This window comes from Mastigoproctus giganteus, chromosome 13 (genome assembly GCF_048544385.1).
Source record: "Mastigoproctus giganteus isolate SK-2022 chromosome 13, ASM4854438v1, whole genome shotgun sequence".
In the NCBI taxonomy this organism is placed as follows: Eukaryota; Metazoa; Arthropoda; class Arachnida; order Uropygi; family Thelyphonidae; genus Mastigoproctus; species Mastigoproctus giganteus.
The window spans coordinates 33,228,470-33,254,703 of record NC_143587.1 but is presented as its reverse complement, the minus strand read 5'-3'; the positions used below and the strand labels follow the sequence as shown (position 1 = coordinate 33,254,703).

Here is a 26,234-nt window from a genome sequence, read left to right as displayed (position 1 = left end):
AATTAACCTTTAATAATTTTGATATGTTTATTGATATAATTTAATGATATTTTGGCTAATTATTTAAACAGAATGAAATAAAAAAATTTAGAATTAAAAAATTATTAATTGCTATTGAAATGTGAATTGGCCTTAGCAATGGTCACGCCACCAATCAAGCAAATTTCAGGTCGGCAGTTGTGGTGGTGGGTAAGGGGACTCACGACATTCCAAGCCATCACACTAGCCCAGTGAAACGTTAATTAAAGATGCAGTGTTATAAATTATACAAAAAAAATATCATTAATCTAAAGATAATGCTTCAGAATATCATACATCAAATTACTATAATTACTTACATTAACTTAAAACTGAGAATAGTGAAGAATTATGATGGATTTAAGATTCATATATAAAGTTTTAAATAACAAACTGCTCCCTTACATTTCATAGAAAGTCTCACACAAAATTTTAAGACCACACAAATTATTTCATATGATTTTTTTGAACTGACTACAGACATATTTAACAGATCGGGGCCATACATATGGTTTAAGGTGGGGGTTAAAACCCCACTTCAAAAACCCCAACTGAAATCTGCAGTGAACAAGAGAATTGATGACCTTAAAAAACACTCTTCCCATTTTAAATTTCTGTATACAGCCATGTTAAAAAAGTTTAAATTTATTTGATACTTATAGTCTATCCATTTTTACCATGTTTTTTTTTTTTTTAAATTGGTGAAATAATTGTTCAGTAAATAGTCTTAGAAATTAGTGCTTTTATTACTATTTTAAAATTATTTGATATTGCCGTGATGCTTTGTATAATACTATAACTATTATACAAAGTTAAAAAAAAAAAAAAAAAAGAAAGAAAAGAAATACAAGTAGATGAGAAAATACAAATTACACTGAGTGAGCACTGAATTATGACCACCTACCTAATACTTCGTAGGTCCTCCTTTTGCCCTCAGTACAGCAACTATCCAACATGGCATTGATTCAACAAGATGTCGGAAGCGTTTGGGAGGTATGGCCAACCAAGCTGTGTGTAATGCGGTCAGCAATGCAGGTATGGAGGTGATTGGTGTATCCAGATGCCTGATATGCCTTTCCATAGTGTCCCACAAGTGCTCTATGGGATTGATATTGTGGAGTTTGGAGGCCAATTGATATTCTGGAAGTCAGATTGTTGTTTGTTGTTTGGTTTTTAGGAGCATTAGCAACTAAGGCCATATTGCTCCAGGATATGCGGTGGTCATTCCCTGACCTTTCCGCATCCTCCGTATTTGGTGGTGACGGGCTCGAACCCCGGTCTAATCAAGAAGCGTGTGCTACACACTGCTGCTCCTTCCCACCTGGCTACGGAGGCGCCTTGGAAGTCAGAACTGTGTTCCTCAAACCATTCCTGCACAACAAGTGCCCGATGGCTCGGCACATTGTCATCTTGGAAGACACCATCGCCATTTGGGAAAAAGTGTAACATAGTGGAGTGTACACAGTCAGCAAGCAGTTGACGATAGCGGAGACCACTGATACGTTGTCCCACATGCATCAGGGGTCTAAGTTACTGCCAGTGAAACATTCTCCACACCATATAACTGCCTCCACCGGCCTGCACTTTTGATACCATGCATGATGGACAAAGAGCCTCATGTTGTTGACTCCAAATCCGTACATAACCATCCACAGTGTGGAGTAAATAACGTGACTCATTCGGCCAGCATACCTTCTTCCAGTCTTCTAACGTCCAACTTGCATGCTCTTTGCACCAGGCAAGTCTTTTACACTGATGAACCGTGGTTAGGAGAGAATGCCATAGAGGTCTTCTGTTGATATAGCCAATACATGCAACATGCGACCCATGGTCATGCCAGATATTGTTCTGGGTTGGCCCTTGTTGTATTGGGTAGTTAACTCTTCAACAGTGCTGCACCTGTTTGCCTGTACGAGTCATCGGACCTGGCGCTCACCTCTAACATCAACTTTTTGCTGACCTTTGCAGGTTTGCCATTGGGTCGTTGTTTGACCATTTTGACGCCAGTCCTGGTACACTTTTCGACGGTGGCTGTCGAACATCCCACCAGTTCAGCCGTTTGGGAAATCGAGGCACCAGCTCATCAAGCATCCACAATCTGTCCTTTATCAAAGTCCAATAAATCCTTCCTTTTACCCATCACGCTCGGAATTTTACTACCTACTGAACCACTGACACCTTATCTATGCTGTGTAGGTCGACTAACTGTGCACTCTCGTACCTCGCATGGTCAACGGGTCACATTCAGTTTTCATAGGGGTGGTCATAATTCAGTGATCACTCAGTGTATATGCTTCCCTCTTCACACAGGTAACTATTCAACTGACCTTTGAATTTATTCAAACTGTCAGCCTCAACTACCTGCGAGGGCAACTTGTTCCAGCAATCAGTGACTCGCTGGCTGAAAGAAAACTTCGTACGATCTAATCTAAGCCTCAACCCCTGTAATTTGAATTTATGACCTAATAACATAATCTAGTTCTGGAATTCTTTATAACAGTAAGAATTCCACCTTCATTCATTTTACTAATCCCTTTCAGAGCCTTATAAACCTCAGTCAGGTCACCTCTGAGATGTCTGGTTGCCAAGCTCTGTAGCCCAATACTCGGAGTCTTTCTCATACAGTCATCCTTTTGTTGATCTCCCCATGTGAGTTACCTGTATTTGGACCCTTTCAAGAATCTCAGTCTTTTTTCAGATGAGATCTCCATACTTGAACACAGTATTCCAAATGTGGTTTTACAAGTTCCTTATACAGTGGGATATTATGACCTCCCTGTTTCTACAGGATAACATTCGATAAATCATTGATAGAACTCCATGGGCTTTTTTGGCTGCATGTTTGCACTGTTTAGAAAACTTCATATCTGCCCATATTGTAACTTCCGGATCCCTTTCCTCCTCTGCTGTTTTTAACTCAGCTCCACCAAATGTATAATTTATTTGGGGGTTGCTATTTCCCAAGTCTAAGACCTTGCATTTAGCAGCATTAAAACCTAGCTGCCAATTCTATGATCATCTATGAAGTCTGTTCAAGTCATACTGAAGGTGCACTGCTTGGCCCTGATCATTAACGACTCTGCCAATCTTTATGTCATTTGCAAATTTTGACATCATTCTTTCTATCCCTTTGTCCATATAAACCATGTCAAAATTGTTCCTTAAGTGCATCAGTAACTGTGTCAAAATTGTTCCCTAAGTGCATCAGTAACTGTGTCAAAATAGCCTACTAAGTTAGTTAAACATAATTTTCCCTTAACAAAACCTTGTTTTGTGTCCTTCAAAATGCCATATCTTTCTAAATGTCCCTAGATTGTACTCTTAATCTTTGCATCTAAGATTTTTCATACTGCTGAAGTCTGAAGTCAGACTAACCAGTTTGTAGTTATCAACTTCACTCTTAGAACTGCTTTTATGTATTTGCGATACATTGGCACTTCTCCAATCCTAAAGAATCTCCCCAAGTCCAAAGATCCCTCGTAATTAACCTCAGTGGTTCAATACACTCCCTTGTGCTCTCTCCTCAAAACTACAGGGTATATGCCATCAACTCCAGTAGCCTTACTTTATGATCAAAAGTTTTTCTAATAAACAGTCATCTGTAATTAAGATATCACTAATATCATATGGCTCAGCTTCACTTGCACAGTCTCTCACCAATGAGGGGTCTTTTGTCAGTAAAGACCTATGCAAAGTACCTATTTAATTCATCTGTAACATCAGCTGTATTAGCATTAGCATTAGTAGAGGCATTTGATGCAAGAAAGCAAGCTTATGCAGCATCAGCCAAAAAAAAAAAAAAAAAACCCACCTCCACTTCACCCCTCTGTTCGTTCAGAATACCTGTCCAGCTGAGCCTTAAACTTATTTAGGCTATCAACCTCCACCACAAGGGATGGAAGTCTGTTCCACCAACCAACCACCCGCTGGCTAAAGGCAAATTTCCGCACGTCTATCCTACATCTGTCTTTCCTCAATTTGAATTTATGCCCTCTCATGTGATTTTTCTGAGCTAGAGGAAGAATCCCATCAGCATTGAGCATGCTTAAACCATTCAAGGCTTTATACACCTCTATCAGATCACCTCGCTGGTGCCTAGTCTCCAGACACTGTAATTGCAAAACTTAAGCCTTTCTTCGTAAGAGCACCCCTTTGTTCCATTCACTAATCTTGTTGCCCTTCTCTGTACTCGTTCCAGCAGCTCTACCTGTTATCTAAAACTTTCCCACATCCAGTGCACAAGGGGCTGATCTGATTAGCATTTTTCTTCGTTGTATTCACATACATGAAAAATTCCTTTTCTCTATTCTTTGCTCACCAATGTTACTATTACAAGTATTCGAGTATTCTTTGTATATTAGTTGCAGACCCCAGAGTTTCCTCCATTAGCCACATTTAGTCATCTTGTGGTAAGACTTGCACCATATCTGGTCGTATGTATGACGTGTATTGTGCGTGTAAATGTTATGTGATGTTCTGTTGTTATGTTGTATGACTGGCACCTGGAAACTGAGCAGGTGGGAAGTAGCAACACCTGGTCACCACCTCCCCCCATCCTTGCCGTGTGGAGGCATGCCAGGATCTGTAATCATCTTGCGAGCCTGTGCCAAGACAAAACCTTGAAACAGGCAAATTAAGGAAAAGGAAGGGGAATAAGTAGAAATCGTTTAGGATGGGTAGGGGAGGAAACTATAGCAAAGAGGGGGATCAGATTGAGGGACCCACCTTGGAAATATAAAATAAAAGTATTAAGGTAAAGAAGAAAGAAGGAAGTGGAAAATTATCTTCAGTCATGAGACTAATTTGTCCCATGAATCCCATCCTGATATCAGGATCAGCAAGTGTTGAAGTTCTTCTTTAAGAGAACCATCAGCTCAATGGTAATTCAATCAGTCACTCCCAATACATGATCAGCAGAGGTCGAAACCCTTGACAACAAATCCGTCAATCCAGTAGGAGACTCCTATAGCCTACTGATACTGATATCCAGAAAAACTGATAAAATCATCATAATACTGTCCATCACCTCAAAAGAAGATCCAATTATTTATCAGGTTCTAGGCTAAATAATTTACTTTATATTCTATGAATCAAATGTCCAAAACATTTAAAACCAACTTCCCAGTTGATTTGTTTAGTCCTCCAACAAAATGTTATCCGAATGACATTTGATAGCCTAGACTCAAACCATTAGCCTTAGGTTAATTAACTACCATAATTTACTAGGTCTGCAAAATTTATAAAACAATTATATACATTATATACAAAAGTTTTTTCCCTATTCGATTTAATAGTAGACATTTGTACTATTCCAAAGTTACTTCTGTATTATTCAGATGATTATTCAGCAGGGATGGGTCATCCTGAGGGTGCAAGGTGTGCACTGCACTCGGGCAACAACGTTCAAGGGGCACCTGAAACTTACATACACATGTGAAGAAAATTTTAAAGGGGGCACCAAATTGCAATGGCAGCCGGCACCACATACTCTAGGAACGCTCCTGTTATTCAGATTATTTTCCTTAAGCACCTTGTCTCAAACACTGTTCATGAAACAGAAAATGCACTGTAGTAATCATACTTAAAACAGAAAAACAATTCACTTGTACAGTAAAAGCCAGCACAAAATACGAGTAGCCATCCTCAAAGAAGGCATTACCAAGAAAGCTACCACAATGAGGAAACTTTAAGTAAATCCAAAGTCACTACAGAAAAATAAATAAGAAGGCATCTCGTGAGGAAGTCACCATAATAAGGTGTCATTAAGTCATGAGTATGTAGAAGTCATCACCAAGAAGTTACCACAATAAGGCAACTTTAAGTCTATCAAAATCATCACTGAAAATAATGAAGGCATCATGCGAGGAAGTCAAAAGGTGTCATTAGCTCATAAAAAACATAGAAGTCATCACCAAGAAATTTTCTTGTCAATGATATATAGGAATTTTGCTAGCAGGGACAAGGAGTTGATTATCCCATTGTACAAGGCAATGGTCAGGTCACACTTTGAATACTGTGTACAGGTCTGGAGGCCTCGTTTTAGGAAGGATATAGAGTTGCTAGAATGAGTACAAAGAGTACAAGCTCAACACTGATGGGATTCTTCCTCTTGCTCAGATTAAGAACCCGAGGGGGTATAGATTCAAACTGAGGAAAGACAGTTATAGAATAGATGTGCAGAAATTTGCCTTTAGCCAGCTGGTAGTTGATTGCTGGAACGGGCTTCCATCCCTTGTCGTGGAAGTTGACAGCTTAAATAAATTTAAGGCTGAGCTGGATAAGCATTTGGAGTGAATAGATGAGTGAAATGGGAGGTTTTTTTTTTTTTTTTTTTTTGGCCGATGCTGCATAAGCTTGCTTTCTTGCATCATATGCCTCTGCTAATGCTAAAGTTACCACAATGAGGCAAATTTAAGTCAATCCAGATCACCACAAAAGAATAAAGAAGTCATGTTAGGAAGAACAAGAGGTCATTTATAATGATACAATAACATTAAATATTAATCACCTGCTAGAATCCTGCAAACATAGAAGAGAGCTGCACCTAGCTGTCCTCTAAACCAGTGGTCTCCAAACTTTTTTGGTCATGCACCCTTATTTTACTTAAAAGGACTAGCGCACACCCTGGAATAAAAAATTAAATATATAAGTTTAATTTATTTTTTTTTTATAAACCATTTACATGGAAGGCATATCTAAAATCACATATAATTTTAAAAAATCACAAATAAAAAAATACAAAACAAAATTAAATTGAAGTTCAAGCACAAAATGATATGAAGTCATTAATGTAACAAGTGTAGTAAATGTGATGTAATACTAATTATTTTATTTATAAATAATTTACATGGTATGCATTATATCTAGAATCACATATAATTTGAAAAGATCACAATCTAATTCGATGCAAAAATACAAAACAAAGCGAAATTGAAATTAAAGTACAAAGTGGTATTAATCGAATCAACAGCATTTTTTAGGGGGAAAAATGTGCTTGAATATTTTTCATTATTGCTGTGTATCTTGGTTTCATATTTTGGGACACAGCTACCCAAAGGTCTGGTTCCAAGTTAGTTTATTTCTAAATGTAGTTTTAATAATAGTCATTGCAGAGAAAGTCACCTCACATAGGTACATTGATCCAAATGGAAGGACTGCTTCGCTCGTTCTGCTTACCAAATCACCCCATGGATCATTTTGTGCGCACCCCACTTTGGAGACCACTGATCTAAACCAGCAAAGTAGATCTCAATTCCTCTCTCTGCTTGAAGGCTTTTGTCACAAAAGTATTAACAGCATTAAATGCAGTTTGAGTCTGAATTAGTAGTGATTTGTTTTCTCTAGAGGAATTTCCAGTTATTAACTGAAGTTCATTCCTCAAATCTATGTAAAAATAATAATCAAGAAGGATATGGTCCACATCTTTAATACAGCTGCACAGGCAATTTGGCGTAGGTGAAAGACCCAGCTTATATAATTTATTGTTGATACATATGATCTGACCATGTAGTCCAGGAGAAAACCACAAGTGTTCTCTCTTTCTAAACTCTCTAATGGCAGAAAGAAATTCTTTTGTCACCTTTCCTAAATCCGAAGCATTCCAATCAGCTTGCCATTTACTTATATAAATGGAATGAAGTTGCTTCTTCTCCGATGTAATGGAAACACTTAAATCTAGTTGTACATCTTATAGGGCAGTGTTTCCCACTTTTTTAGTCGTAGAACACTTTTCATCTAACAACATATTTACAGAACACTTATATATTTGCAGAACACTTATAAAACACAAGTTTAGCAGGAGCCAAAGAACTGTTTGCTAATATTTTATTACATAGAATGCACTAGCACTATGCATCAGAAGCATCTTTATTTCCAACACATGTAAAGCCAGAATTCAAATAACTGTCATCATACTTTCGCTTTGGTCTTTTATTTGGTTCCTGTTGTTAACAGGAGAGACTGCTTCTACAGGGATGGGATACACTTAAACAGAAAGGGTGCAAGAATATTTTCTGACGCTATTGAGGTAGTGTTAGTGGGTCGGAAAACTGCTAGCTTGGGGGGGATACAAGGACTAATAGATTAACAGTAGCCTCTAGCAGAGGTGAAAGTGATTCTTGCACTGCTTCTATTGGAATGAGCAGCAGCCTGGAAAACAATGCAGGATATTTCAGAGACTGCTGGGAGTCATTGTGGTACAAGTAAACACATAGGTTGTGTTAGGGTAGCTAAGAATAGGAACAGGTGCATGTATACTTGCGTGTACACCAATTGTAGGAGTTTGGTAAATAAATTTGATGAATTTGAGGTATTGCTCAAAACATCAAAGGCAGATATTGTTGGGATATCAGAGACGTGGTGTCACACAGATATAAGGAATGCAGAACTGGAATTTGGGGAGTACAATGTGTACAGAAAGGATAGACAGGATAGGAAGGGAGGAGGGGTTATGCTATTAGTTAAGAAACCAGTCGACATCACTGGACAGTACAGTGTCGAGTCAGTTTGGTGTGACATAAGCATTAGGAGATCAAAATTGAGAGTAGGAATGTGTTATAGGCCTAATGACTCTGATAAGTATAATAAGAAACTGTACAGGGAAATAGAGTGGGCCAGTAAATCAGAGAGTCTTATAATGGGGGATTTTAATTTCCCAGATATTGACTGGAATTTGTGGGTTGGTCACTCACACACTAGCAAGGCTTTTGTGGATTTATTGGATGATTGTTTTCTACATCAGCATGTTTGGGAGGCAACTAGAGGGAGAAGAATCACTACTGATCTGATTATCAGTAGTGATTCTTCATGCCTTAAGAATCTGCAGATAAAGGAACCACTAGGTGGCAGTGATCACAGTGTGCTGAAGTGGGATTTACTCAAAGAGGTAACTACCATCAGGGGAAAAGGGAAGGGTTTTTGCTTTCATAAAGGCGACTACGATGGTCGGAGACAGTATTCAAATTCTGTACAGTGGGACCAACTGATGATGTTACCAACAGCAAATTCAAAATGGGAAGCATTCAAAGAACTTATCTTGGAAGCTACTAAGCTTTACATACCAACTAAGAAATATTGTTCAAGGTTTAGGCCTAAATGGATGTCAGATGAACTAATAAGACATATGGCAGAGAAGAAAAATGCATGGAATACATATAAATTAATGGGTGACATGGAAGCCTATGATAGATATAAGCTGGTCTGTAACCACGTCGCAAAGGAGATTAGGCAGGCAAAGGCAGATTATGAGAAATCCTTGGCAAAGGATGCAAAGAAAAATGGAAAACAGTTCTTTACCTATGTAAAGTCTAGAAAGAAAGGGATGAATCAGATTGGTCCACTGGATATTGAAGGTTCAACAGTTGAGGATCCTGCTCAGGTGGCTAACAATCTAAACGAGTATTTTGCATCTACATTCACACATGAGGAGTTATTTAGGAAGGGGAATGCCCGAGGTGAAGTAAACTCTGGCAGGGAGCTAGATGATTTTGTAATAACTGAGAGAAAAGTGATGGAGAAATTGTTGAGGATAAACATAAAAAAGGCACCTGGGATGGATGGGATCTATCCAGTTATGTTAAAGGAGGCAGCAAAGGAAGTAAGCAAACCCTTAGCCATAATTATGAGAGCTTCTTTGGACTCAGGGGAGGTACCCATAGACTGGAGATGTGCAAATGTAACCCCAATTCAGAAAGGAGGATCAAAGGCTGACACAAGTAATTATAGACCTGTGAGTTTAACCTCTGTTCCAGGAAAATTAATGGAGGCACTGGTTAAAGAAGCACTGCAGGTTCATCTAGACAAGACTTCAGTTATAGCTCGGACACAGCACAGCACGGTTTTGTTAAGGGGAATTCTTGCCTGACCAATTTGATTGGATACTTGGATACTATGATGCAGTCACAAAAGAACATAGATAATCTTGTTTTTACCATCTTGCTCAATCAGCCCAAATGCTGTCATTTAGAAGGTAAGAGTGGCCAGAAACCATGAATTTATGGTCTTTGACTTCAACTGAAGTTTCTTGAATCAGTTTCATTAACAATAAGGATACCTCGATGTTCTGATTTTGGCCAGTACATGTGTCACTGTATATCATCAGATGCTTTTATTTTATATATATTTTTTTGTTCAACTTAATATGTTTAGTCAGGCAAGAAGCAACCTCTTGTGAACCTCTGGATGCAATGGTCTCATCCCAAACGTACGTGTAGCCAAGGTTATTTTTGATGTCATGCAAACCTAAATTATAGCAGTACATATTGCACCTATAGTAGGCCTCAGAAACAGTTGATTTTGGGAATGGCAGGGCTTTTTGTAAATCTATCATAATTGTGTAGATGTCAGAATTTCCTCGGGCCTTTTTCCCATCAGCCCTTTAATTGATTTCTTGCTTTCTCTGCTTTTTCCAAATGCAAAACATGTTGCCCCTCCAAATCATCTGTCCTTTCTTTGCCCATTTCTACAACAATTGACTGTTTATACTTGCCACATGCCTTGCAAGTGTCCTTTCAAGGAACGTGAAAATGTAAATTAAATTCTGTGTTGAAGACATGTCTATAGTAATACTCTTTAAGACATTCAGTCTCTCTTTGCTCACACTATTCACAATAAAGCACATACATTTTTCTTATGTTCAAGTCAGGGCTAAGGAACTTCCTGTTCGGATTATCTTTTTGAGTGTAATGACTTTGAAATGCTGGGAAAATATTAATGTGATCCTTAAGTAACTGTTTTTGTTTGTCAGTTATCTTTTGTGCTGCTACATGTTTACCACTTAAATCTTCTCCTGCAGACCTCTCCTTCCTTGCTTTTTCTAATGCTCTTGTCACCCTTCCATCAGAACCTTCACCCTTCCAAAAGTATCAAGAAAGAATTTTTTACAAACACGTACTGTGGTATTTTCTTTTTGAATGTAAGACAGATTTGTACATTGCTTTTCTCCCTAGCTGTCATTCTGAGGCTGCCTTCGCTTTATAGGTTCATGATGTATAAGACCGCATAAATATGCATTCTGTCTAGAAAAATCAGCCATGGATATAAAATTATCAAATTGCTTTCTCCTTTCCTCTTCTGTTAAGGACTCTATGCATTTTTTTTTAATTTTTTTTTTTTTGCAACCACAATCTAAGTTTTCAAACTGCTTACACTCAACTTGTGTTCCTTTTGAGTTCACGTACACCTGACCTGAATTGCGAAGTCTTCTGGCTACAACTCGTTTTGACTCTTTCCTTTTACGTTTTCTTGATCTGAAGGAAATTTCATGGCATGCTTCTTCTACTTTGTTGGCCTCTTGACGTGCTCCATTTCTCGAGATTTCAACTTAAAAGACAACTTAAAATCCTCCATTTATTGAGATTTCAACTTAAAAGACATCTTGCTACATGAAAATGTGAAATACAAAGTATGAAAGACACCTTGCTACAACAATACAAACTTGAAATATAACCTCCATCATACTAGTTGTTTAGGAACATAATGGTGTAAGTCAGACTTACTTCACTATGATTCTAAACCTTTTGCTCATATTGTTAACTATTCAAAATAAATGCTGACATCTCTTGGTTAGAACTGCAACTTTGACTTACTTTGCTATGAAACTAAACAGTGGACACCTAGAGAAGGCAGGAAATATGAACAGCTCATATTTATAAAATTACTGACTGTGATTCTCAACATCCAACTTCAAGTAGCGAAACTGGACTTTGTACTGTATAGACATTTTTCTGGTCAGTATCTGCAAGGCCACTGTTCAAGTGGTCCTACATGCCTTCAACAGCATTAAGAGGGCTGCACACTGAGGCTATTACAGCTTGTAGACTATTACAGATAAACTTGTACCTGTTGTAGGCTTCAGTAATTTTCATCACTCTGTAACTGTCTTGTGCTATCTTTTTCTGCTCTATTTGTCCATTCAGGTCTGTAGTCATCCATTTCGCTCTCCGCCTCCTGCATTATTTCTTTAAATGTATGTATGTATGCATTCGTGGCTTCTTTGATTTTGCTTTAAAAGTATTCCATAATTCAAATGTATTCGCCATCCCTTGGCAATCTGCCCAATTTACAGATGCCATAATGTATACTATTATTTAAAATACTTTGTAATAATTATTTTAATATATCCAAACCCATGTGGAAGTCTTCCATATTTACTTCTGGAATTTTTATTAGAGATATAAATCGAAACACCAAAATTACCATTCACATCAAGTGGGCTGCAAAAAAATTTCACCGCAGTAACTACAAGAGATAAAACGAAAGCTGAATTGAACAATTTAGTAAATATATCACTGGAAAAATATATCACCAGGAAAAGTTAGATCACTACGAGATTTCTGAGGAAATCTCATAGTAATCCATGTTACCATGTGAATAGTTGATTAGTTTTTTTAATTAGTTTAAGATAGTGAGGAAATAATCTAGTGTAGTTTTGTTTCATTTACTTTTCAATCCAAGAATTTCACAGTCCAAGTGATTTTTTTTTTAAACTAAACATTGTACATTTGTCACTTAGGCTATACTTGAAAAAGCTGAAATCCTCTACATTACGGGTGACTTTGAGCATGCACTTGTCTTCTTTCATCGTGGATATAAAGCAAGACCTGATTATGAAGCCTTTAAGCTAGGAATTCAGAAATCTCAACAAGCTATAGAGAATTCAATTGGAGGTAAATTTCAAATTATAAAAATATTAGCATTAATTAGTACATGTGTTATATTTCATCTGAATCTATTATCAAAACTATTGTAACTATTGATATTATAAGTTATTGGGAGGTCTTGATGAGAACCAATGCCATAATTGATAAAATTCCTTCAGCATCCCAAAATACAGAGGCCCTGACCTTTCCGGTTGATTGTTCTTTTTACTCAGGGTTGAAGTGATAAACCAAGTCTTATCTATGGTAACAAATTGTCTACAAAAAGAGTCACAATCCCTATTAAACTTTCTTGGAAATGTCTCTGAAAATTGCACTGCCATTTGTTTCTGCTAAGATGTCAACATTCATGGGATCTATCTTGCTGATAATTTTTTCATACCTTATTATTCTCTCAGTACAGACTACTGTTCCACAACACTAGCCCTGTGGTCTTACAAGTTTTTGAATGGTCACTCAATTATCACTGTATCACATATTGGATTTTTCAGTTCTCAGTCATCAGTGCTTTTGGTCTCCCATTACAGTGTGAATTGCCAAAGACTCTTTGCCTGTTTTAAGGCAGAGAGTCTTTGTGACTTATGATGGAGATAAGTCACCCAAAGTACTAACCATATCACTGTCGATCTCTGCTGGGTTTATATTTTTCTTTGGTAAATATTTGATCACTACTCATAGTAGGAAGGGGATGAATCAGATTGGGCCACTTAATATCGATGGTTCAACTGTTGATGATCCTGCTCAGGTAGCTAACAAACTAAATGAATATTTTGCATCGACATTTACACATGAGGAGTTATTCAGCGAGGGGAATGCCAGAGGTGTATTCAACTCTGGCAGTAAGCTAGATAATCTTGTAATAACTGAAAGTAAAATGGAGGAGAAATTGTTGAAGATAAACACAAGAAAGGCACCTGGGGTGGATGGGATCTATCCAGTTATATTAAAAGAGGCAGCAAAGGAAGTAAGCACACCCTTAGCCATAATTACGAGAGCTTCCTTGGACTCAGGGGAGATACCCATAGACTGGAGATGTGCAAATGTGACCCGAATTCACAAAGGAGGATCAAAGGCTGACACAAGTAATTATAGACCTGTAAGTTTAACTTCTGTTCCAGGAAAATTAATGGAGGCACTGGTTAAAGAAGCACTGCAGGATCATTTAGACAAGACTTCAGTTATAGCTCGGACACAGCACAGCACAGCACAGCACAGCACAGTTTTGTTAAGGGAAAGTCTTGCCTGACCAATTTGATTGGATACTATGATGCAGTCACAAAAGAACTGGATGCAGGGAATAACTTTGATATTATATACTTGGATCTTAGAAAGGCTTTTGATACTGTTGCACATGGAAGACTGCTGCACAAATTGGAGCAGTGTGGCATTGGAGACAAACTGCTGCTATGGATAAAGGGGTGGTTTAGGGGGAGAAGACAGAGAGTGGTAATCAATGGACACTGCTCATCATGGACTAATGTTATTAGTGGAGTCCCTCAGGGTTCAGTGTTGGGTCCATTATGGTTTTCTGTATTTATAAATAATATCGATGATGGCATATCAAGCTTAATGTCCAAGTTTGCAGACGATACAAAGGTTCGCAGGGTTGTTAAGGACACTACTGATGCTATGCTGCTGCAACAGGATCTGGAAAGGTTGAGCAGATGGGCTGAGAGGTGGCAAATGAAGTTTAACATTGACAAATGTAAAGTACTACATATGGGAAACAGCAACCCCAGAGCAACGTATCAACTCCGTGGTACTACACTGACACTGGTAGAGAATGAAAAGGATCTGGGGTAATTGTGCAGGCAGATATGAAGTTCTCTGAGCAGTGCAGACAGGCTGCAAGAATAGCTCATGGTGTCTTGTCAATGATATACAGGAATTTTTCTAGCAAAGATAAGGAGGTGATTATTCCCTTGTATAAGGCAATGGTTCGGCCACACCTAGAGTACTGTATACAGGTCTGGAGGCCTCATTTCAAGAAGGATGTAGAGCTGCTGGAACGAGTACAGAGAAGGGCAACAAGATTAGTGAATAGAACAAAGGGTTGCTCTTACAAAGAAAGTTTTAAGTTTTGCAAATTACAGTGTCTGGAGACTAGGCACCGGCGAGGTGATCTGATAGAGGTGTATAAAGCCTTGAATGGTTTGAGCATGCTCAATGCTGATGGGATCTTGCCCAGAATAATCACCTGAGAGGGCATAAATTCAAATTGAGGAAAGACAGATGTAGGATAGATGTGCATAAATTTGCCTTTAGCCAGCAGGTAGTTGGTTGGTGGAACAGACTTCCATCCCTTGTTGTGGACGTTGATAGCCTAAATAAATTTAAGGCTCAGCTGGACAGGTATTTCAAACGAATGGAGGGGTAAAGTGGAAAATTTTTTTTTTTTTTTGGCTGATGCTGCATAAGCTTGCTTTCTTGCATCATATGCCTCTACTAATGCTAGTGCCATATTGGGCTTAATTTTTCACAAATCAACACACTTCACAGTTATTAGCATTAGTAAAGGCATACGATGGGAAATGGGGAACATGCTATATAAAAAGGATAGGTGGAACAGGACCGGGATATGTCTGCCAAGGGCAAAGGTTGATGACGTACAGCTGATATCATCTTTTAGTAGTAGTAGTAGTGGTGGCATGTGATGCAAGAAAGCAAATGTATGAGCTTATGCAGCATCAGCCAAAAAAAAAAAAAAAAAAAAAATCGCGCCATTCCCTCCAAATGCCTGTCCAGTTCCTCCTTAAATTTATTCAACCTATCAACTTCCACAACGACAGATGGAAGTTTGTTCCAGCAATTAACCACCCGCTGGCTAAAGGAAAATTTCCGCACATCTATTCTATATCTGTCTTTTCTTAATTTGAATTTATGCCCCCTTAGATTCGTAATCTAAACAAGTGGAAGGATCCCATCATAATTCAGAGTGCTCAACCCATTCAAGGTCTTATATACCTCAATCAGATCACTGCGCAGGTGCCTAGTCTCCAGCCACTGCAATTTGCAGAACTTAAGCCTCTCTTGGTAAGAGGATCCCTTCATTCCCCTCACCAATCTTGTTGCCCTTCTCTGTACACGCTCAAGTAAATCTCCATCCTTCCTAAAATGAGGCCTCCAGACCTGTACGCAGTACTCAAGCCGTGGCTTGACCATTGCCTTATACAGAGGGATAATCACCTCCTTTTCCCTGCTAGCAAAATTCCTATATATCATTGACAAAACCCCATGACCTGCCCTGGCAGCCTGTCTGCATTGCTCAGAAAACTTCATATCTGCCTACACAATTACTCCCAGGTCTTTTTCATTTTCTACCACCTTAAGTGTAGTACAACACAGTTGGTACGTTTCTCTGGGGTTACTTCTACCCATATGTAGTACTTTACATTTGTCAAGGCTAAACTTCAGTTGCCACTTCTTAGCCCATCTGCCCAAATTATCTAGATCCTGTTGCAGTAGCACACTGCCATTACTGTCATTAACAACCCTGCCAACCTTGGTATTACTGTAAACTTCGACATTAAGCCTGATATACCTTCATCAATATCATTGATAAATATACAAAACAACAGTGGACCTAACACCGAACCCTGTGGGACTCCACTAATAACATTAGTACAAGAAGAGCAGCACCCATTGATTTTTCGCCCTCTGTCTTCTAGCACTTAACCATCCTTTTAAGGGCACAAAAGGTGATATTGTTGTACACATTGGCACTAATGATATTAAGAGTAGGAGACCGGCAAAATTACTTAACAAGTACAGGCCACTGTTGAAAAAAAGCCATGAATTTGAAAGTGTCTGCAATTCTGCCCAGACACGATAGGAGAGAGTATATGATGAGAGCCTTGTCGATCAATTCGGCCCTGGAAAGATTGTGCAAGGCTCAAGGGGTGGAATTTTTTTCAGCTTGGTCTGTACTTGTTAACAGGAGAGACTGCTTCTACAGGGATGGAATACACTTAAATAGAAAGGGTGCAAGAATATTTGCTGATGCTATCGAGGCAATGTTAGGTGGGTCAGAAAACTGCTAGCTTGGGGGGATACAAGGACTGATAGATTAACAGTAGCCACTGGCAGAAATGAAAGTGATTCTTACACTGCTTCTATTGGAATGAGCAGCAGCCTGGAAAACAAGATGCAGGATATTTCAGAGACTGCTGGGAGTCATTGCTGTACAAGTAAACACATGGGTTGTGTTAGGGTAGCTAAGAATAGGAACAGGTGCATGTATACTTGTATGTACACCAATGCTAGGAGTTTGGTAAATAAATTTGATGAATTTGAGGTATTGCTCAAAACATCAAAGGCAGATATTGTTGGGATATCAGAGACGTAGTGTCACACAGATATAAGGAATGCAGAACTGGAATTTGGGGAGTACAATGTGTACAGGAAGGATAGTCAGGATAGGAAGGGAGGAGGGTTATGCTATTAGTTAAGAAACACATAAAATCCAAGGAAGTGAAGCCTTCCAAGACATCGCTGGACAGTGCAATGTCGAGTCAGTTTGGTGTGACATAAGCATTGGGAGATCAAAATTGAGAGCATTAGCATTAGTAGAGGCATATGATGCAAGAAAGCAAGCTTATGCAGTATCAGCCAAAAAAAAAAAAAAACTTCCACTTCACCCCTCTGTTCGTTCGAAATACCTGTCCAGCTGAGCCTTAAATTTATTTAGGAAGTTGATCTTCCACAACAAGGGATGGAAGTCTGTTCCACCAGCCAACTACCCGCTGGCTAAAGACAAATTCCCGCACATCTATCCTACATCTGTCTTTCCTCAATTTGAATTTATGTCCTCTCAAGTGATTATTCTGAGCAAGAGGAAGAATCTCATCAGCATTGAACATGCTCAAACCATTCAAGGCTTTATACACCTCTATCAGATCACCTCGCCGGTGCTAGTCTCCAGACACTGTAATTTGCAAAACTTAAACCTTTCTTTGTAAGAGCAACCCTTTGTTCTATTCACTAATCTTGTTGCCCTTCTCTGTACTCATTCCAGCAGCTCTACATCCTTCTTGAAATGAGGCCTCCAGACCTGTATACAGTACTCTAGGTGTGGCCTGACCATTGCCTTATACAAGGGAATAATCACCTCCTTATCCCTGCTAGAAAAATTCCTGTATATCATTGACAAAACACCATGAGCTACACTTGCAGCCCATCTGCACTGCTCAGAGAACATCATATCTGCCTGCACAATTACCCCCAGGTCCTTTTCATTCTCGACCACTGTCAGTACCACAGAGTTGATATGTTGCTCTGGGGTTGCTGTTTCCCATATGTAGTACTTTACATTTTCAATGTTAAACTTCATTTGCCACCTCTCAGCCCATCTGCTCAACCTTTCCAGATCCTGTTGCAGCAGCATAGCGTCAGTAGTGTCCTTAACAACCCTGCCAACCTTTGTATCATCTGCAAACTTGGACATTAAGCTTGATATACCATCATCAATATTATTTATAAATACAGAAAACAATAATGGACCCAACACTGAACCCTGAGGGACTCCACTTACATCATATGCCTCTACTAATGCTAATACCTCTCGTGTTTGGGGTTTTCATAAAAAAAAAATGTATCCACAGTGTAGCCTAAAACTACCCATGTTCAAGCACCAGTCCAGTTTTGTCATTTTGGAATGCATACCTCTGTGATTTTATTCACTCTTTCATTTGTTTTTAATCTGTATTTCATTTTTTATATTATTCATGAAGTTTAAGCATCTTAAACATTCTGACCATTCTTGTTGAAAGTAATTTTGCAAGATTAGTTGTTACTATATTTAATACATATATATGTTTCTGCTCTAACCTTGTTCCATATGCCCACCCTGCTGCTTATGTAAAAGGAAATAAACCAATTTTATTAATTGATGTGGTTCATAATGCATATTAATTTATTTTGTATATAATTATAATACTATTCTAATCAAAAATGCCTAAAAAATGTTACACAATATAATATTGTAGCTTAATTTAATTTATTATGATACTCACCTTTTTATAATCTGCATTGATGTTGGAATAACAGCTGCCATTAACTATAATATTAACTATAATATACATTAACTATATTAATAACTATAGCAGCTGCCATTAACGACATCGAACTCAGACCCAACAGAAAATGGGGGATCCTTAAACAGAAACCTCACACTGCCACAAAATCTTCCACTATAAACATTTTTTCGTACCCTTTTTCTTCCACTGAACTCGCTAGCCTCGATTACGGTTTTAACTTTGCTATTAAAGATAATAAATATCCCTACAAAGGATGTATAATAGAACTACAAACCAAATTAGATAATCATCCAGATAAATGGGGAATTATACACCAAAGTAATTCAATCCTTAACTCCAGATTCAAACCCCCAACCCAATATAAAAAAAACAAACAAACTATTGTCACAGTCCAAAATAATATCAACAACCCACCCAAACGCATCTCCAATAATAATCCACGTATTATCCTCCCTTACCATAGTAATTTTGCCAACCAATTCCGCCGTTTATTCAAAAGTACTGATATCACCCTTACATTCTCATCTTACAATAAACTAGGTTCATTATTCAACTCATATAAAGATACACAAAATTACCGCATTAGTGACATGAATAATATCATCTACTTAATAAAATGTCAAGATAACTGTAACGCTTGCTACATTGGTAGCACCACCACAAAATACGGTTCTACCAAAACATCAAACACACGTGCGTACTACCACTACAGTAGCTTTAGGACGGGACAGTCCAATACCGAATTAGCAACACATGTTCAATCCCACAACCACACCCCCTTAGTAGATTCAGCCATTCCTATTATCAAATTAAAATCTAGTTTTAAAATTTTCCAATACGAAGCCCTAGTTATAGAATGGTTTCGCTGCCATTCCACTCTTCAAGTATTAAATTCCAAACTACCCTATAACATAGCACCGGTCTGGAATCTCATGCACCTGAGATTCCCACGTGTATCCAGGAGCATCACGGGAACCTAGGCTTCTTAAATACACGCGTTTACTCTCATTTTACCATTGCCAACTGAAGACGTGTAAAACGAAAGCCACTTGTTATGGCTATTGGCCTTCTGTTTCCAACCGTATAACTAAAATCGTTTCAAATTTCAACATTGACGGCCAAGGACGAAGATTTTGTTATTGTTTGTTTGTTATTTGGTTTTTAGGAGCATTAGCAACTAAGGCCATATTGCTCCGGGATATGCGGTGGTCATTCCCTGACCTTTCCGCATTCTCCGTATTTGGTGGTGACAGGCTCGAACACCGGTCTAATCAAGAAGCGTGTGCTATGCACTGCTGCTCCTTCCCACCTGGCTACGGAGGCGCCAAGGACGAAGACGTGCACTTCTACTTCCTTGCTCACATTTTAATTCTGTTTTTAAATCCTAACTTATTCATGCTAACTTAAATTTAAAATTATCATCCAATTTATTCCAACATCAATGCAGATTATAAAAAAGTGAGTATCATAATAAATTAAATTAAGCTACGCTATTATATTGTGCCAGTTATAAATGGTACTTTAAGAGATCTACAATTTTCGAATTGTCACTAAAAAATGTTAATATGATGAAGTACACTTGAAAACAAAAGCTGTTTTGTTCTATATCTAATTCAGAGCAAACATTTTTTTTTTCTAGCTGAAAGCTTTAAATTTGTGACCGTACTCACTGAAATCTGTAGTTCAGCCATTGCTGCATGTATTTTCCAAAACTCACTTCTTATCTGCTTAATTTTAGCTTTAGCCAGTGGGTGGTTGATTGCTAGAACAAAACTCCATCTGTCATTGTAGAAGTTGACAACTTAAATAAATTCAAAGCAGAACTAGACAAACATACATTTGGAGTGAACGGATGAGTGAAATGGGAAGGTTTTTTTTTTTGGCTGATGCTGTATATGCTTGCTTTCTTGCATCATATGCCTCTACTAATGCTAATACTAATTTATTGTAAAAATGTGCAATACACTTGTAATGTAAATTCCTCTAGCCACCCCAGGACTATATTGGAATATAAAAAGAAATCTTTTTATAAATCATAGAAATGATGTATTTACACCAGAAAACATAACAGCTCTCTTCCAGTTTTTTTATTTTTTTTTTTGTGCAACCCCGAACATGATAGATCAACATCCATAGTACTCTATAGATTTTGACAATCTTTGCTCAAGTACCATGTATTATGTATTTGTTCATGTGCTACAGTTCGGTTGAAGGGTGAGAAACTAGAAGCTTGACACTGGACTCAAATTTCTGTACTTTCTACCTTTTGAGGCGGCAGTTACAGAATTAAAAGAATCAAAATTGGTAATTCAGTACATTTATGAAATCTTTATGAAGTGATATGCAATTTCTTCTGATATGTAAATGTCATATGTGTATGTGCAAATACATATTACATATAAATTTAAAGCATAGAATTTATGTAAATGTGTGGTCACTTTAAAACTCTTTTTTTTTTTTTTTTTTTTTATATTGATACAAATTTGGTGTATCCAGGTTGATACAAATTTGGTGTAACTTATATTTCCATAATAATACTTTATTAATTTGATATGGGGAAAAAGTAAATTCAGATTCTATCTACATTACCAGTTAGCCAGATCTGATAATAGGCTCTATGGAAACTAAATTATATCAGTTAACAAATATTCCCCTTATTTGTTAAAATTTTTTTCATTCTTATCAATCGCTAGATTAGAGGATTTGAGGAATCCTTAAAGTACTCTTTTATTAAAGCCGTATTTAGCCAATCTCAGATGGAAAGAGTAAAGTTTTTTAGCTTATGCATTATGTATGTCAGCCTGTGAACGTGCATTTGTATAAATGCATGTTCAATATTTTATTCTCCAAAAATTCACAAACAGCAGCAGAACAGCAAAAACATTATTAATATAAAGTCAACCACTACTATTATTCAAACTCAGTCACATTACTTTTGAAAAATGTAGTTGATAGCTATGGCAATCTGTTGATTATAGTAGGATATTAATTGGAAAATATAGATTAGGCTTAGGTATCCCCATTCATGGAATGATCTCTAAGTTATCTTGTCTGTAACAGTATTCCAAAAGGCATAATTTCCGATTTGAGAAAAGTTAATTTTACTAACTCCTTGTTAGGGATGCTTAGTTTACAACATCAGAAGAAATTTTGAAGAGGCTTTTACATCAGAGCATTCTCTAATGTAATAATCAATTCCAGCCATACACTTGAATTAATACACTTAAATCACAAAGGAATTTGATGCAGGGAATAACTTTGATATCATATATTTGGATCTTAGAAAGGCTTTTGATACTGTTGCGCATGAAAGACTGCTGCACAAATTGGAGCAGTGGCATTGGACGCAAATTGCTGCTATGGATAAAGGGATGGTTGAGTGGGAGAAGACAGAGAGTGGTAATCAATGGACACCGCTTTTTTATGGACTAATGTTGTTAGCGGAGTCCCTCAGCGTTCAGTGTTGGGTCCATTGTTTTGTGTATTTATGAATGATATTGATGATGGCATATCAGGCTTAATGTCCAAGTTTGCAGACGATACGAAGGTTGGCAGGGTTTTTAAGGACACTAATGACAGTAAGCTGCTGCAACAGGATCTAGAAAAGTTGAGCAGATGGGCTTAGAGGTGGCAAATGAAGTTTAACATTGATAAATGTAAAGTACTACACATGGGAAGCAGTAAACCCAGAGTAAAGTATCAACTCTGTGGTACTACACTAACAGTGGTAGAGAGTGAAAAGGACCTAGGGGTAATTGTGCAGGCGGATATGAAGTTTTCTGACCAGTGCAGACAGTCTGCAAGAGTAGCTCACGGTGTCTTGTCAATGATGTACAGGAATTTTTCTAGCAAGGATAAGGAGGTGATTATCCCCTTATATAAGGCAATGGTCAGGCCACTCCTTGAGTACTGTATACAGGTCTGGAGGCCTCATTTTAAGAAGGATGTAGAGCTGTTGGAATCAGTACAGAGAAGGGCAATAAGATTAGTGAACGGAACAAAGGGTTGCTCTTACGAAGAAAGGCTTAAGTTTTGCAGATTACAGTGTCTGGAGACTAGGCACCTGCAAAGTGATCTGATTGAGGTGTATAAAGCCTTGAATGGTTTGAGCATGCTCAATGCTGATGGGATTCTTCCTCTTGCTCAGAATAATCACCTGAGAGGGCATAAATTCAAATTGAGGAAAGACAGTTGTAGGATAGATGCGCGGAAATTTGCCTTTAGCCAGCGGGTAGTTAATTGGTGGAACAGATTTCCATCTTTTGTTGTGGAAGTTGTTAGTCTAAATAAAGTTAAGGCTGAGCTGGACAGGTATTTGGAATGAACGGAGGGGTGAAATGGGAGCAGGTTTTTTTTTTTTTTGGCTGATGATGCATAAGCTTGCTTTCTTGCATCGTATGCCTCTACTAATGCTAAATAAAACATAATCACTGCAGACTATTTACATCAAGAATTTAGGACAAACCTTTCCTTCTAGTGAGAAAATCACTCTCATTTCCAAGATTTAAAAGCTTCCCTGTTTAACCCTGAACCCTGCATGTATTAGCAGCTATGTGGCTGATGCCAACATTTGTAGAGGTAGTTATGATAATAGTCATTTGCAAGTTCCAGTCCATCTGTGTAACTATAGACACCAATATTCTACCACTGTGTGTTTGCATGCATGTCTGTGTGGGTATGTGCATACCTAATTTATTTTAAAAAAAACATAACTGTCATCTCAGTATTTCAAGTGGATATTCATTAGACACAGACAAAGTGAGCAATCATTTGTGAGTATAAACTAGTCTGGAAGCCATTTAAACACTATTTGTGCCTGGCTTAGTTGAATGGTGTCAGTGTGGCAGTGCAATAGTGCATGCATTTGAGTTGATCATGATTCAAACTCACATAATTGCTAAAAATGGCAGTAATTAGTAGTAAATATGATTGTTAAATATGTTAGTAATTGATAACAAATATGATTGCTAAATTGGTAACAATGATTAGTTTTAATGCCTCTGACTTTGTGGTCATTCCAGAGTATAAAGAAAATTTGGAAGCACCATCACTACTTAAGGAAAGCTTCTTGTCCAGGACACAATTCATGCTATCCCAGCTGTACATATCTTTCTTTTTTTCCCATTCACTGAATGGGAACATTCAGTGAGTGTGTTGTATGTCCTATTTGCTGTATAAATAGTAGTGAAATATTTATTTATTAACAAGTGGAAAAATGTAATTTGAGGCTAAATTTTCTCATATATTTAGTACACACCCCTCTGTTAAAGATTTCCTTATCTAAATTGCTATTGCTCATTTTTTTTTTTCTCCCAGACAAATGCCAAGTGTACTCATAGAAACCACATATTATCAGCATATTTGTGTTGTTCATCATGTTGGTATATAAAACAGTGCAAAAGTACTGATGTTTAAGTATCAAATGGAAAAATGTAATCTACCTTATTTTCAGCAACATATATATACAGTGTACATTAAGTTAAATATATGAATATTTATAAAAATTATATTTGTTTCCAGAGGAAGCATCAATTAAACTTACTGATAAAGACTGTGAAAGTTTGGAAACTAAAAAAGATGAAGTAAGTTTATTTTATATTTCAAATATTAACATATAATATTTATTTCAAATTTTAATTCATTATTTGCTCCTCTTTATGATTTGTATTATCATAATGTATTAACTGTTATCAGCAGAGGTACAGTTATATTTAAAAAATATATATTGGCTGCTTATACTTCAACATGTATATACAGTGTTTCAAAAGTATGTGCAACAAATGTTGCAATGCATTTTATATCTGTAGCCAGGTGGGCAGGAGCAGCAGTGCGTAGCACATGCTTCTTGATTAGACTGGGGTTCGAGCCCGTGACCACCAAATACGGAGGATGCGGAAAGGTCAGGGAATGACTACCGCATATCATTGGAGCAATATGGCTTTAGTTGCTAATGCTCCTAAAAACCAAAATAACAACAACAACAACATTTTATGGGTCCAAAATAAAAAAAACTAAACTATTACAGAGATTTTTAAATTTTAAAAATATCGATAGAGTTTTGAATAGCAAAATATAATAATAGTAATAAAATAATAATAAAAAAAGATTGGATTAAGGAGACACATACTCAGTATGAAATAAATATTTTACTAGGTATTTGTCAGTTTATTCTAATTAATTTTTTTATTATCTCATTATTTTACCATTCAGAACTCCATATCTATAACTGTTTAGAATTGGATACATCATCTTTTTTATTATTATTTTTTTTTATCTTTCCATACTTTTTACTTTTAAAACACTATATATATAGTATAAATAAAATTGATAAAAATGAAGATTTTTCTTCCTCAGTAAAGTTTGACAATTCTTGTATCATTTTTAATACTGATTTCAGAAATGCTCTTGAAATATTTCTATCACATGTGGTTTTGAAAAAAAAAAACTTTTTAAAATACATGAACTAGAAAAGGGACTGAATATTACTTCAAAATGTTTGACTGTAGTAAATACCATGTTTTTTTTTTTTTTTTAATTTTCTTCTAACATAGTGTGGTGAAGTGTAAAATTAACAGTTAACTAGCAGTAGTTAACTAGTATTATCAGTTCAATACCCTGCAACTTCATTAAGGAAACCAAGGCATTCCATGTAAAATACTCACCACACTACTTCCTCAGTTTTCTACCCAACATGGGTAGAAAACTAACAACCCCAGGGCTGGCTCTAGGCAGGTGTAAGAGACACCTCCTGATTCACACTTGGGAAACAGGAGGAGTGCATTTATAAATACTAATTGACAGCTTACATTGTATTAAAGCGTTTGCAAAAATTTCAGCAGCAAGTTCATATGATGCTTCATTCCAACAAATTAAAGTGGTAGCAGAAAAGTATAAGTTAAATTTCAACACCAGTCTGTCTCTTCCATATAATCAGCCTTTTACTATATCCGAGTTAACGGATGCTCTTAACAGAGCACCCAGTAGTGCAGCTGGCCCTGATGGTATATTTTATATTATGCGAAAACACTTGAATGATACTGCTTTACAAATTCTTTTAATATTTTTTAACAGAATTTTTGAGGAACATGTTTATCCTCGCTCTTGGAAACATTCACTTGTATTAGCCATCCCTAAACCAGGAAAAGACCTCTCTAATCCAGGAGATTATCGTCCAATTTCCTTAACTAGTTGTTTGGGGAAAACACTGGAGAAAATGGTTCTAAAGCGCCTCACCTGGTTTCTTGAGTCACATAACATCTTACATAAAAATCAGTATGGCTTTCGGCAAAATAGATCTGCATTAGATATGATGACCAAAGCAGAATCAAACATCAGAAACACTTTTGTCAGAAATGACCACCTTGTTATGGTAAGTTTCGATTTAGAAAAGGCCTTTGATACAACATGGCGTTTCGGTATTCTACGGGATCTTTACACCTTTGGTCTACGAGGCAGGCTTCCTTTGTTTATTCAGAGCTTTCTCCAGGGCAGAACCTTTCAGGTTAGTCATCTAAATGCTCTTTCT

At 37.3% G+C, this 26,234-nt stretch overlaps 1 protein-coding gene across 1 annotated transcript in view; it reads left to right on the top strand.

Annotated features, from left to right (window-relative positions):
- LOC150075932 (outer dynein arm-docking complex subunit 4-like) overlaps positions 1-26,234 on the top strand; it is an 80,816-nt gene that overhangs the window by 9,545 nt on the left and 45,037 nt on the right. Inside the window, exons 3-4 of the mRNA XM_090387610.1 lie at positions 12,530-12,683; positions 24,230-24,291. Coding sequence (XP_090243736.1) covers positions 12,530-12,683; positions 24,230-24,291 — 216 coding nt within the window. The remainder of the gene's footprint in view (positions 1-12,529; positions 12,684-24,229; positions 24,292-26,234) is intronic.